The 14174-nt window shown below is 41.2% G+C and overlaps 1 protein-coding gene across 1 annotated transcript; it reads left to right on the top strand.

Moving 5' to 3' along the window:
- The first annotated feature begins 318 nt into the window (after positions 1-318).
- LOC138249734 (uncharacterized) lies at positions 319-7635 on the top strand. The gene is made up of 2 exons (XM_069203787.1): positions 319-3709; positions 5746-7635. The coding sequence occupies exon 1, from the start codon at positions 341-343 to the stop codon at positions 1670-1672; it is 1332 nt and encodes a 443-aa protein (XP_069059888.1). The 5' UTR covers positions 319-340; the 3' UTR covers positions 1673-3709; positions 5746-7635.
- Positions 7636-14174: the final 6539 nt, after the last annotated feature.

Genomic DNA, 14174 nt, shown 5'->3' with positions numbered 1-14174 from the left:
CTGTGTATATTGCAAACTGATATATTTTGTTTGATTAACGCGGACTTGAAAGCTACTAATTCGTCATTCATAAATATTAAGAATTAACAACAATAAAAGTCTTCTTTGACCTCAGAAGTGCATTTCTGTTGTGTTATGTTAGTGCTTAGAAACTAAATAAGAGGAAAGCACTACAATTGGTACCTGGAGTCGTGGGGTCGGTCATTAAGAGGTGATTAAGGGGGTTTGACGAGTTAGTAGATTTCTAAGTGCACACTTTAAAAGTGTAATCGTTTTTTTGTTGTTTGGAGAATTACAGAAATTGTTTTCTGTTTGGAGAATCACAATAGCACGGCAGACCATGTCTGAGAATACATGTGTTGATGAACTGCCTGATGGTGCTAAGAAAAACTGTGAATTGTTTTCTGTTTGGGGAATTACAGAAGAAAATGCATGTGTAGCTAAAATGCCTGATGTTGTTTTGAGAAATAATTCCCGTTGTATATATCTAGAAAAAGTGTGTTTTGGAAGTAATGATGACCGAAAGGTCTGGATACCTTTATCTGCTTACAGAGAAATGCAGGAGAAATGTAGGCAGTTGGAACATGAAAATAGGAATTTACGTGAGCAAATTAGCCAGGATACGATAATTCAAAATAATGCTGAAAGTTATAAAAATGAAGAATCTTTCTTGTCCCATTCCAGTAATGAGGGGGTTAAGACAGCTCCGAGCTGCACTGAGCTTTCGTGTGAGCCAGGGTTTTTGGCAGACAAAATGCATTCCTTAACTGATAACACGGACCCGTTGCAAAATGCACAAGTAAAACGAAGGATTTTAGAGCAAGACACCCCGAGTTTCATTAGCTTGTTTGATTTTTGGAAAAAGAATAGCCCTCATTTGAGAGAAATCCTAACACTTTTGTATATGGTCACTGTGAAAAATAATATGCAGCTGCGCGCTTGTGATTTGGCAAATGAAATAATGCAGACTTTAGGTTTCTGCGCAGTGCAAGAAGAAAAAACTGATGTATATTTAAATCATGAACAAGGAAAGAAAATAGTGCCCCTAGCTAGAATCATACAATGGATCTGGTACTTGCAAGACAGGGCTAGAGTACCACAGATAAAAGAGTTACCAATGAAGTTGAATGCACCATTTGAATTCGTGTCCACTGAAGATAAAAAGCATGTTTGTTTTACTAATGATTCATTGACTGAAATGTTGCTTTCTGGCACAGTAGAAGGAACAGCGTTGTATAATGTGTGTCAGATTTTAAAGCAAGAGCTACGTGAGATGTGTCATTTTTATGCTGATTTTTGGTTCATTGCTAATGTTTTAGCACCTAACTGGTTCAATTACCTTGCAGATGTTAATGAGAAAAATGCAGAGAGAGAAGTGTTCACCCAGAATTCTGCCTTAGTGGGGATGGCTAAGTGGGTGCCCCAGAAATGTGAACAGCTGAGAGAAAAAGCCACTTACAGGTGGGCAGAGATGAGAGAGATGCCCATTCCCCTAGATTTGATAAAAACTGTGCAGCACGCACAAAAGCAATCTGTCATGCAAGCAGTCACAGAGCAGTTGGGGAGAGGAAAGTTACCAGGACAGAAATGGCAAATTGATCAGGTTTTAGGGAGAGTGATTGCTGCAAATTACCAAGGAAAAATCGAAATTATGCTGATACCTAGAAAATAATCTGATTCATTCATACAAATTGGAGACAGAATGGCCCAACTTGACAAAAATGCAGTGAATGGAGGTTTGGTAAAGAAGGAGTCTGCCCCAGCCCTTCTGACAGTGCAAGAAAAGGGAAGCTGTGGCGCAGCAGATAAAAACCTCAGTGCTGATGTGTGGGCTGAAGCCCTAAGTGACCCTCCAGAACCTGCAGAGAATATAACAAAGGGCCTCAAAAACGTCCTGCTGATTATAAAACAGGGAAAGAAAGAGGAAGGGTGCAGTTTAAATGAAAAATGTTATTTGCAAGAAAAGTCATCCTTGTTTCTTTTGCAGATCCTACCACGTTTCGCCACTGTCCCTGAGTGCGCTGTGTGGTCCCCCTTCCGGTGTGTGCGTGTGGGGTCGGGGAAGGGACCGAATCCCCAACCTGAACCTGGCTGAGTAAAGTGCCAGCACCATGGATCCATTTTGCGCAAACTGCGCCTTCAGTTCAAGTTCAACTTGTTTGCTGTGTTTTTTTTTTTTTTTCCCTCTCGTATGGAACTCTGACTTTTGCTTATCTTCCAGCAAACCTTTCAGGTGGACCGTGCACCTTTACATGAGCAGAACTCATGCCACATCAAATTGCTAACACTATTGAATTAGAGACTCACTCAGAGTATAAAAAATTGCCCAGTCTTTTCTATGTAGATGTATCTGATGTGAAAGGTTATGAAATCAATGTGTTAATTCACTTCTATTGCTTTACAGGGATTGCTTTGATCATAATGTTTTTTTTGTGCTGATGTTTTTTTTTTTTTGTTTGAAATATGAGATATGTGAAACAAAAATTCATTGGTCAAAGGGCGGAATGTCCTGCTATTTGATGGAGTTTGTTTTGACCAATGACTTTGTGTTTCACCACTGCGCATATTAGTTGCTCAATGTTCACCAGTAGCACATGGTATGTTTTGTTCAGTTGAGCCGCCTATTGGCTTTGACATGGCATTAGCCATTACTTTCTGTATTCAGTTTAGCCGCCTATGGGCTTTGACATTGCATTAGTCATTACATTCTGTATTGTGCCTATTGGCTTTGACATGGCATTAGCCATTACTTTCTGTATTCAGTTGAGCCGCCTATGGGCTTTGACATTGCATTAGCCATTACATTCTGTATTCTGCCTATTGGCTTTGACATGCTGTATCCAGTCTAGCCGCCTATTGGCTTTGACATTGCATTCCTATTGGCTTCGACATGATGTATTCAGTTTAGCTGCCTATTGACTTTGACATGCTATTAGATATTCTGCCTATTGGCTTTGACATGATATCATATATTACATTTTGTATTCAGCTTAACTGCCTATTGGCTTTGACATGATATTCAGCTCCGCTGCCTATTGGCTTTGACATGATATTATACATTGCATTTTATATTCAGCTCAGCTGCCTATTGGCTTTGACATGATATTATACATTGCATTTTGTATTCAGCTCAGCTGCCTATGGGCTTTGACATGATATAAGACATTGCATTTTGTATTCAGCTTAGATGCCTATTGGCTTTGACATGACACTAGACATTGCATTTGATATTTAGGTTAGCTGCCTATTGCCTTTAACATGACATTGCATTTGATATTTAGGTTAGCTGCCCATTGCCTTTAACGTGGAGTTAGACATTGCAGTTGAGAATCCAAGCTGTATTTTTCCAAGCTGTGTTTTTGCACCAGATGAACCAAGATGTTTTGCTCTCACAGTAGACTAGACCTGATAAGAGAGGGTACATGGGTGTTTTTCTCTCTGCTTGAGCTTGGGAACAGGAGTAGTCTTGGAGACCTGGCCAGTCTCCAAAAGGCTTGCTCAGTTTCCCAGGTCTGAGAGGAGGGGGCACACCTTTGTAACAAATGTAACAGGCTGCAGAGAGTCAGATTCGAATCTGCCGGACCTCGTGCTGGAGCTTGGCGCCAGCTGCCAGCATCCCGTGTGGGTAGATGAAACTCTTTCTCGCGGCTGACAGGGGTCATCAGCTTGCAGACCTTAGAAAGATGTAGCTGTAAATAGTTCCTACACGGTGAAGTATTTGTTTTGCTTTGCATTCAATATCTTATAAATATAACCTGCTGTGTATATTGCAAACTGATATATTTTGTTTGATTAACGCGGACTTGAAAGCTACTAATTCGTCATTCATAAATATTAAGAATTAACAACAATAAAAGTCTTCTTTGACCTCAGAAGTGCATTTCTGTTGTGTTATGTTAGTGCTTAGAAACTAAATAAGAGGAAAGCACTACAATTGGTACCTGGAGTCGTGGGGTCGGTCATTAAGAGGTGATTAAGGGGGTTTGACGAGTTAGTAGATTTCTAAGTGCACACTTTAAAAGTGTAATTGTTTTTTTGTTGTTTGGAGAATTACAGAAATTGTTTTCTGTTTGGAGAATCACAATAGCACGGCAGACCATGTCTGAGAATACATGTGTTGATGAACTGCCTGATGGTGCTAAGAAAAACTGTGAATTGTTTTCTGTTTGGGGAATTACAGAAGAAAATGCATGTGTAGCTAAAATGCCTGATGTTGTTTTGAGAAATAATTCCCGTTGTATATATCTAGAAAAAGTGTGTTTTGGAAGTAATGATGACCGAAAGGTCTGGATACCTTTATCTGCTTACAGAGAAATGCAGGAGAAATGTAGGCAGTTGGAACATGAAAATAGGAATTTACGTGAGCAAATTAGCCAGGATACGATAATTCAAAATAATGCTGAAAGTTATAAAAATGAAGAATCTTTCTTGTCCCATTCCAGTAATGAGGGGGTTAAGACAGCTCCGAGCTGCACTGAGCTTTCGTGTGAGCCAGGGTTTTTGGCAGACAAAATGCATTCCTTAACTGATAACACGGACCCGTTGCAAAATGCACAAGTAAAACGAAGGATTTTAGAGCAAGACACCCCGAGTTTCATTAGCTTGTTTGATTTTTGGAAAAAGAATAGCCCTCATTTGAGAGAAATCCTAACACTTTTGTATATGGTCACTGTGAAAAATAATATGCAGCTGCGCGCTTGTGATTTGGCAAATGAAATAATGCAGACTTTAGGTTTCTGCGCAGTGCAAGAAGAAAAAACTGATGTATATTTAAATCATGAACAAGGAAAGAAAATAGTGCCCCTAGCTAGAATCATACAATGGATCTGGTACTTGCAAGACAGGGCTAGAGTACCACAGATAAAAGAGTTACCAATGAAGTTGAATGCACCATTTGAATTCGTGTCCACTGAAGATAAAAAGCATGTTTGTTTTACTAATGATTCATTGACTGAAATGTTGCTTTCTGGCACAGTAGAAGGAACAGCGTTGTATAATGTGTGTCAGATTTTAAAGCAAGAGCTACGTGAGATGTGTCATTTTTATGCTGATTTTTGGTTCATTGCTAATGTTTTAGCACCTAACTGGTTCAATTACCTTGCAGATGTTAATGAGAAAAATGCAGAGAGAGAAGTGTTCACCCAGAATTCTGCCTTAGTGGGGATGGCTAAGTGGGTGCCCCAGAAATGTGAACAGCTGAGAGAAAAAGCCACTTACAGGTGGGCAGAGATGAGAGAGATGCCCATTTCCCTAGATTTGATAAAAACTGTGCAGCACGCACAAAAGCAATCTGTCATGCAAGCAGTCACAGAGCAGTTGGGGAGAGGAAAGTTACCAGGACAGAAATGGCAAATTGATCAGGTTTTAGGGAGAGTGATTGCTGCAAATTACCAAGGAAAAATCGAAATTATGCTGATACCTAGAAAATAATCTGATTCATTCATACAAATTGGAGACAGAATGGCCCAACTTGACAAAAATGCAGTGAATGGAGGTTTGGTAAAGAAGGAGTCTGCCCCAGCCCTTCTGACAGTGCAAGAAAAGGGAAGCTGTGGCGCAGCAGATAAAAACCTCAGTGCTGATGTGTGGGCTGAAGCCCTAAGTGACCCTCCAGAACCTGCAGAGAATATAACAAAGGGCCTCAAAAACGTCCTGCTGATTATAAAACAGGGAAAGAAAGAGGAAGGGTGCAGTTTAAATGAAAAATGTTATTTGCAAGAAAAGTCATCCTTGTTTCTTTTGCAGATCCTACCACGTTTCGCCACTGTCCCTGAGTGCGCTGTGTGGTCCCCCTTCCGGTGTGTGCGTGTGGGGTCGGGGAAGGGACCGAATCCCCAACCTGAACCTGGCTGAGTAAAGTGCCAGCACCATGGATCCATTTTGCGCAAACTGCGCCTTCAGTTCAAGTTCAACTTGTTTGCTGTGTTTTTTTTTTTTTTTCCCTCTCGTATGGAACTCTGACTTTTGCTTATCTTCCAGCAAACCTTTCAGGTGGACCGTGCACCTTTACATGAGCAGAACTCATGCCACATCAAATTGCTAACACTATTGAATTAGAGACTCACTCAGAGTATAAAAAATTGCCCAGTCTTTTCTATGTAGATGTATCTGATGTGAAAGGTTATGAAATCAATGTGTTAATTCACTTCTATTGCTTTACAGGGATTGCTTTGATCATAATGTTTTTTTTGTGCTGATGTTTTTTTTTTTGTTTGTTTGAAATATGAGATATGTGAAACAAAAATTCATTGGTCAAAGGGCGGAATGTCCTGCTATTTGATGGAGTTTGTTTTGACCAATGACTTTGTGTTTCACCACTGCGCATATTAGTTGCTCAATGTTCACCAGTAGCACATGGTATGTTTTGTTCAGTTGAGCCGCCTATTGGCTTTGACATGGCATTAGCCATTACTTTCTGTATTCAGTTTAGCCGCCTATGGGCTTTGACATTGCATTAGTCATTACATTCTGTATTGTGCCTATTGGCTTTGACATGGCATTAGCCATTACTTTCTGTATTCAGTTGAGCCGCCTATGGGCTTTGACATTGCATTAGCCATTACATTCTGTATTCTGCCTATTGGCTTTGACATGCTGTATCCAGTCTAGCCGCCTATTGGCTTTGACATTGCATTCCTATTGGCTTTGACATGATGTATTCAGTTTAGCTGCCTATTGACTTTGACATGCTATTAGATATTCTGCCTATTGGCTTTGACATGATATCATATATTACATTTTGTATTCAGCTTAACTGCCTATTGGCTTTGACATGATATTCAGCTCCGCTGCCTATTGGCTTTGACATGATATTATACATTGCATTTTATATTCAGCTCAGCTGCCTATTGGCTTTGACATGATATTATACATTGCATTTTGTATTCAGCTCAGCTGCCTATGGGCTTTGACATGATATAAGACATTGCATTTTGTATTCAGCTTAGATGCCTATTGGCTTTGACATGACACTAGACATTGCATTTGATATTTAGGTTAGCTGCCTATTGCCTTTAACATGACATTGCATTTGATATTTAGGTTAGCTGCCCATTGCCTTTAACGTGGAGTTAGACATTGCAGTTGAGAATCCAAGCTGTATTTTTCCAAGCTGTGTTTTTGCACCAGATGAACCAAGATGTTTTGCTCTCACAGTAGACTAGACCTGATAAGAGAGGGTACATGGGTGTTTTTCTCTCTGCTTGAGCTTGGGAACAGGAGTAGTCTTGGAGACCTGGCCAGTCTCCAAAAGGCTTGCTCAGTTTCCCAGGTCTGAGAGGAGGGGGCACACCTTTGTAACAAATGTAACAGGCTGCAGAGAGTCAGATTCGAATCTGCCGGACCTCGTGCTGGAGCTTGGCGCCAGCTGCCAGCATCCCGTGTGGGTAGATGAAACTCTTTCTCGCGGCTGACAGGGGTCATCAGCTTGCAGACCTTAGAAAGATGTAGCTGTAAATAGTTCCTACACGGTGAAGTATTTGTTTTGCTTTGCATTCAATATCTTATAAATATAACCTGCTGTGTATATTGCAAACTGATATATTTTGTTTGATTAACGCGGACTTGAAAGCTACTAATTCGTCATTCATAAATATTAAGAATTAACAACAATAAAAGTCTTCTTTGACCTCAGAAGTGCATTTCTGTTGTGTTATGTTAGTGCTTAGAAACTAAATAAGAGGAAAGCACTACAGGAACTCACTCTAGAAGGGGCCAGAAGGACTCTGGCAGGTCCAGTTGCAGGCCTAAGCAGGTCCGTGCAGCAGATCAGCTGGGCAGTTGCAGGCAAGCGCCTGGAGCTTGTTGTGTCCCTATAGCTCAGAGAGGAGGTCAGCCAACTTATCTTGGAGTCACTCAGGTTATCTTGGAGTGAAAGTACGCAGGTCATGTCTTCTTTATGAGCAAGCAGGGCAGTCCTCTGGTGGCAGCAGGGCAGTCCTCTGGTGGCAGCAGGGCAGTCCTCTGGTAGCAGCAGGTCAGTCCTCTGGTGGCAGCAGGGCAGTCCTCTGGTGGCAGCAGGGCAGTCCTCTGGTAGCAGCAGGGCAGTCCTCTGGTAGCAGCAGGGCAGTCCTTCTTCTGAAATGTCCACAGGTCGAAGAGTGTACTGGTGATTAGCTCAGGAGCTCATATATTTGCACCCGGTGCCTGTCTTTGTGTGTATGTGTGTGTGTGGGGGGGGGGCAAGTGAAGGAGTTGCTGTCCTATCCCCATATTTGTTTTTAAAAAGTTCTTCCTTTCCCCTGTCAAAGCTACAAGAAGTCTCGGGTGACAAAAGACAGGGCAGGCCTGGTGTCAGATTCGTTTGTTCGTGCAGGAGGTAGAGGCCCCTCCTAGTCATCCTGCCAGGATGTCTCATACACTCCACACCCAAGCCCGCTGTATATTACTGTCTCAAAGCAATGCACAAACTATATCAGCAGAGCCGTTTACAGTCATGTAATCCAGGACACTGGCAGAAGGCACAAATAGAACAACAAAAGGCGAACTCTCTAAAAGTGACATTTTCAAAACTCGGTCTTTGAATTAAACTTTACCAGTAAAGAAGATTTTGAATTACAATCCATGAGAACAAACAGTATATTTCTATCTATTTCCAGTTATAAATGATCACTTATTAAATGTACTAAGGTAACCCAGTGTTAGTCAATGGGAGAAATAAGCCTTAAAGTAGTGAAAAAAAGCTTTAGCTGTTTTTCACTGCCAGAACATGTGAAATCTAAGTACACCCTACCTACTTTCTAAATACAAATCACCCAGCCCGATGAGCCTTGTAGGCCTACCTTAGGGGTAGTAAGGTTTAAGCCTGGTAAAAGATATATTTTGCCAGCTTGGAATTGCTGTACAGGCTGCAGTGGCAGACCTGAGACATGTTTTAAAGGGCTTTTTTAGTGGGTTGCATAATGAGTGCAGCAGGCCTATTAGTAGCATTTAATTTACAGGCCCTGGGTACATGTAGTGCCATATACTAGGGACTTATGGGTAAATTAGATGCACCAATCAGGTGTAGGCCAATTTTACCATGTTTTAGGAAGAGAGCACAAGCACTTTAGCACTGGTTAGCAGTCCTAAGGCCAAAAAAGTTAAGAAAAACAGGAGCGATGAAGACAAAATGTTTGGGGAATTTCACATGGAGAATGTCAAGGCACGCAGGAATCAGTACTGAATAATATTAAAAAATAAAATAATGAAACACAATTAAATTCAGCAGAATATAGGACACCTTACTAAGATATAGGCAATCCTAATGAAATATTGTGGTATTATACTGTGGTATTATACTGTGGTATTATACTGTGGTATTATACTGTGCCCTTACAGTTATTCAAACCTTCCTGCATGTGACATACTGGGGAAACAGTATGCATGAAGGAAATTGCTGACAGTCTTTAGTGCTGCATGAAGGAGACGAACAACAGAAGCAAAATGACCTGGGAACTCTATTGCATCCTGCGTATCATAAAGAAGACACCAGGGTGGAAACCCATGTAAGAGAGGAGCTGTGGATGGCGTTACAGCGCACGGCCTGCTGAAGAGGAGTGCCACAGCACCCACCCGTGATTGGGTACTATGAGGTAAGGGAAAAACCTTAAGACGCTTAGGAGCTCCTTTATAGGGGAATTTATAGGGAGGTCATAGGGGAATTAAGCATAAAACTGACCAAAAGAGGGACATGGGCCTGCTCTGCTGGTTCCCATGAACGATCACAAAGATTATTGCCCATATTTATACTTTTTTAGCGCTGCATTTGCATAATTTTCTGACGCAAAAGCAGCGCAAACTTTCAAAATACAATTGTATTTTGTAAATTTGCACCGTTTTTGCGTCAAAAAGCGGCACAAATGCAGCGCAAAAAAAGAATAACTATGGGCCTAAATTCTTTACAAGCAATAATATAATGGATTTTTCTTTTAAAGTACCAGACGTTGACTATCTCCTGAACCTCATACTCTTGTTGCCCATCAATAAGCATGGTAGCTGGTCTTTTTTACCCTGAGCCCTTTTAAATGTGAAATATGAAAAGAAGAATGAACCCTTACAAAGGCAGGATGAATGATTTGAGAAGTTTCAAAAGGCCCATAATATCTAGAAGAATATTAGGTCTGCAGATTGTGCAAGGCTAAATTGTAAGAGGACAGCCAAACTCTGACTCTTATCACGTAAGCAGGGGTTGGTTGCCTGTGCCCATTGGCCTGTAATCTCTGTTTGGATTTAGCAACTGCAAATTTCTGAATAACCTCTCTCGGACCTTCTTTAGTCTTTCCAATAAATTCTGAACTCCAAGTACTGGATAATTTACTTGCAATAAGTCTAGAAAAGCTTGAGAGTGGTATCTAGTTGAAGAAACAAATAGAGAGAAATCAGTAGAAGTGTTTAATTGGCTTCGGGCATGCACACTCCTCTGCAGGTAGAAGGGTATTCCAGTTGTCTTGAGCAGTAGAGATGCAACACCTTATGAATTCTTCAAGAGTTTGATCTAGCCTTCCTGTTTTTCCATTAGTTGAGGGTGAAAGTCTGAAGTTAGTGCTCTTTGAATGCAAAGTTTAAGACACTCATTACTAGTTTAGGGTTATATGCCAATTCCTATGAACACCTGTGTTTGTCCGGACATTGGCTTTACCAGCTCTGTGATAATTATCAGTCCTTTGTAGTTTTTGCAGCATGTGGCTCGGTATACCCAAGCATGACATTTGTATAATTTTACACTCATGCCTAGTGCAAATGAAGTAAGTCTCTTTGGTAATGTATGAGTGCAGCATTAGCATAATGCTGTGCTCATGTCGGTATTATATAATGCACATTTAGTAAATTGCTAAATTGAATGATGCTGTTATCCAACTAGGCATTATCTGTTGAACGTGCTGTTGTTTGAGGGAACATGAGTGTAGGATGGAATGCATGGTGGTGGTAATATAAACTAGGGGAGGTCTACAGTTGATCATCATTCATCTGGATTTAATGGTACCTGGTGTATCGCTGTTGCTTGGATTAAACTGCTTAGCAACAGAAAGCTACCGCTCCGTGGAAGTTATTATTTGGCGTGTGCACCTTCTTTTCTAACGGTTTTGCCCTCATAAATTTTGACAGCTAAAAATTGCTGAAATATATTGGAGGAAAAATGTCTATTATTGACCAGTACATGTGGGTTTGCTGTGGTGGCACCAAAATCTGTATGTTATCCCCCAAAAACTTGTAATCAGGTGATTTTTATCACACCTGATAAATTCTGACTGGGAGTTGGATTTTATCAGGTTCTATAAATATCACACCATTTACAGGGCCAGAGATTTCCAGAATTTAGATATTCTTGGACCCAGCCCTCTCTGCAGGATCAACCGTAAATATTTGCTTTTCCCTCCATTTATTTGCTGAATTGCTTTTTGTCGGCCTTAGGACTCTGTGCACTTTACTACTGCTAACCCGTGCTAAAGTGTGTGTGCTCGCCCCCCTAAACATGGTTACATTGGTTTACACCTGATTGTCATATTTAATTTCCTTATAAGTTCCTTGTAGAGTAGTATACCGTATAACGAGGGTCTGTATGTTAAATGCTACTGGTGGGCCTGGAGCACTTATTGTGCCACCCACTTAAGTAGCCCTATAAAGTCCTAGGTCTGCCATTGCAGCTTAAACACAGTTTGGCAATACAACTACCTTGCCAAGGCTAAAACTCCCCTTTTATTGCATATACTTCAGCCTTGAGGTAGGTCCTAGGTGGCCCGTATGGCACAGTGGATCGTAATTAAAAGGTTGGACATGTACTTTTAAGTTTTACATGTCCTGGTAGTGAAAAATTTGTAAAATTCGTTTTTCACTACTGTGAGGCCTACCTATCTTATGGGATAACATTGGGTTGACTTATTAGAATTAATAAGTGATAACTTGAGGGCACATAAGCATTTCATGTTTGGTATCTTTGAAATTTTAATTAACAATTCTCTTTAATGGTAAAATCAGATTATAAATTACAATTTTGAAAATGCCACTTTTAGAAAGTTTGCATTTTCCTGCCCCTATCATTTGGTGCCTACAGCCTCCCTTGTGTCAAATGACTGCGTGTATCTGACAGACTTTGTGAATTCCTCCGATTTCTCTTGTATAGTCACATAATAGAGGGATTGGGTGTGCCTGAATGGACCATCCGCCGGCAGGATTGGGGGAGGAGCTGAGCACCGCCCCATTTGCAATTGAATAGACTGTGCTCTGCCTTCACAGAAAAGGCTTTTCACTTCCACATTGTCTTTGCAGCCAGCTTAAAACCAGGGCAGGGGAGTTAGGAAATTCCAAACATTTCGAAGAGAAACCTCTAGAAACTTCTCCCAACTTCGAAGAAGGTACCAGGTATAAAAATAAAGCCCCAGAACCGCTCTTCAGTTCACTTTCTAGACCTGGGGAGGGACTCTCAGAGGACTGCCTGCTGCTGTGGCCTGCTATGTACTCCACAAAACTGCTTTTCTGCATCTGGTAGGTCTGCTTTGTTCCATCAAGACTGCTATTAACCCCCAGAGGCCAGCCCTAGTTTGTGAGCCTTGTGTCTTCACCTGAACGCAGGACTACCAGATTGACTCAAGAACTAGTTTGCTGGCCTCCTGTTAAGAGCCACAGGGACATAAAAGGCTCCCCTCACCTTGGATCCACACCTAGCCTTAGTGAGTCTTGAGCCCCCAAATGGTATCCCACCAGGTCTGGACCCTTGGTTGTGGTGCTAAACGTGCTCAGCCAGCCAAAATCCAAAAGATGGGACTTTTTTGGCTAAAAAGTGCTCTGAGAACCGAGGGAAGACTGGGACCAACCTGCTTTTTGATCTGCCCAAGGTGCATCGCTATGCGGCCTGACTACCTGGCTGCTCCTGCTACGTTCGGCTTGCAGCAGCAAACCCTGTTCAGCAGTCCTCCTGTCTCGTCCTGCTGGAGATTTTCAAGTTCCAAAAAAGTGACTAAGCCCAAACGTACAAATTTTCACTGCAACGTCGCCCAGCGGCTCCCCAACAACAGAGCTCTCGCCTCAGACACAGCCTGAAGCCTGCCTTTCCCCATTGAAGTTTACCTTCACAGAACATTTTTCTTGAAAATTCTACTAAGTCTGAAGTTAAGTGCTGACCGGGCCTAATCCACTTCTTGTATCTGACCTGCTTTCCATAGCAGTCAACCATATTTTTCGGCTTTGACCCGGTCTCTCGATACTAGATGTCCGTGATTGGCACTTTAATTTTTTTAGGCACTAGCTATTAATAAAAGCTTTAAAAATTCAGAACTATGGATCTACTGATTTTTGTTGTTTTTGTGTCAAATAATTCAAATGTACTCTATTTTTCTAAATTACTGTGGGATTTTTCTTCTGTTGTGTTTTCACTATATTACTGTTTGAGTGCTGCATAAATATTTCTGCATTGCCTCTAAGGTAAGCCTGATTTCTTTTTGTGCCAAGCTACCCAGGGTTAAGCACAGGCTAATTTAGTGACTTTTTGTGGTTCCCCCTGCTAGGGATTGTGGCTGTTGCTTGACCAGGGCTCACACCCCAGTCAACGAACAACCCAGCTTCTCATGGAGATGTATCAAAGACTGTGTTCTGAGATTAATTTTAAAGTAACCCATAAAATACCAGAGTAGAAGACCTCAGCCATTTCTGGCAGAGCGGGTAATTTGGCAAGAGCAGAATAGTGAGCCACTTTAGCGTGTGCAGCCACGGTTACCATTATTTTGATGAAATTCTCAGACTGAGGTAAATCTACAATAAAGTCCGAAGAGATGATTGCCCAAGGTTTGGAGTGTATTTCTGGTGTCAATAATAAACCTGTTTTTCTTTGTTTTTCAGATTTATTTTGGGTGCAGATTTTGCAAGATTTGACCAAACTTGTAACATTGTGATGAAGATTTGTCCACCAGAACTTTCTTCGGATTAAGGGCCTAATTTGGAGTTTGGCAGACGGGTTACCCCGTCACAAATGTGACAGAAATCCTGTCCGCTGTCTTACGATCTCCATGGGGCAGAATGGAATATCCGTCATGTTTGTGATGGAGTAACACCATCCACAAAACTCTATATCAGGCCCAAAGTCTTCATTGACTCTCCTTCCTCTATGTCTGGAAATCAGTGAATCACAGCAAATCTGAATTATTATTCTTTGTGATTCTAAGAAATAAAGAGTGTACTTAGTTTTGTTATTAGCAAAGATA

The sequence above is a fragment of the Pleurodeles waltl genome, chromosome 8, assembly GCF_031143425.1.
Source record: "Pleurodeles waltl isolate 20211129_DDA chromosome 8, aPleWal1.hap1.20221129, whole genome shotgun sequence".
NCBI lineage: Eukaryota > Metazoa > Chordata > Amphibia > Caudata > Salamandridae > Pleurodeles > Pleurodeles waltl.
Note: the sequence above shows the minus strand (reverse complement) of the source record. Positions and strands in the feature narration are given on the sequence as shown.

Excerpts from the sequence above, each read along its gene's own strand:
- LOC138249734 (XM_069203787.1), top strand. The coding sequence starts at position 341 with ATGTCTGAGAATACATGTGTTGATGAACTGCCTGATGGTGCTAAGAAA.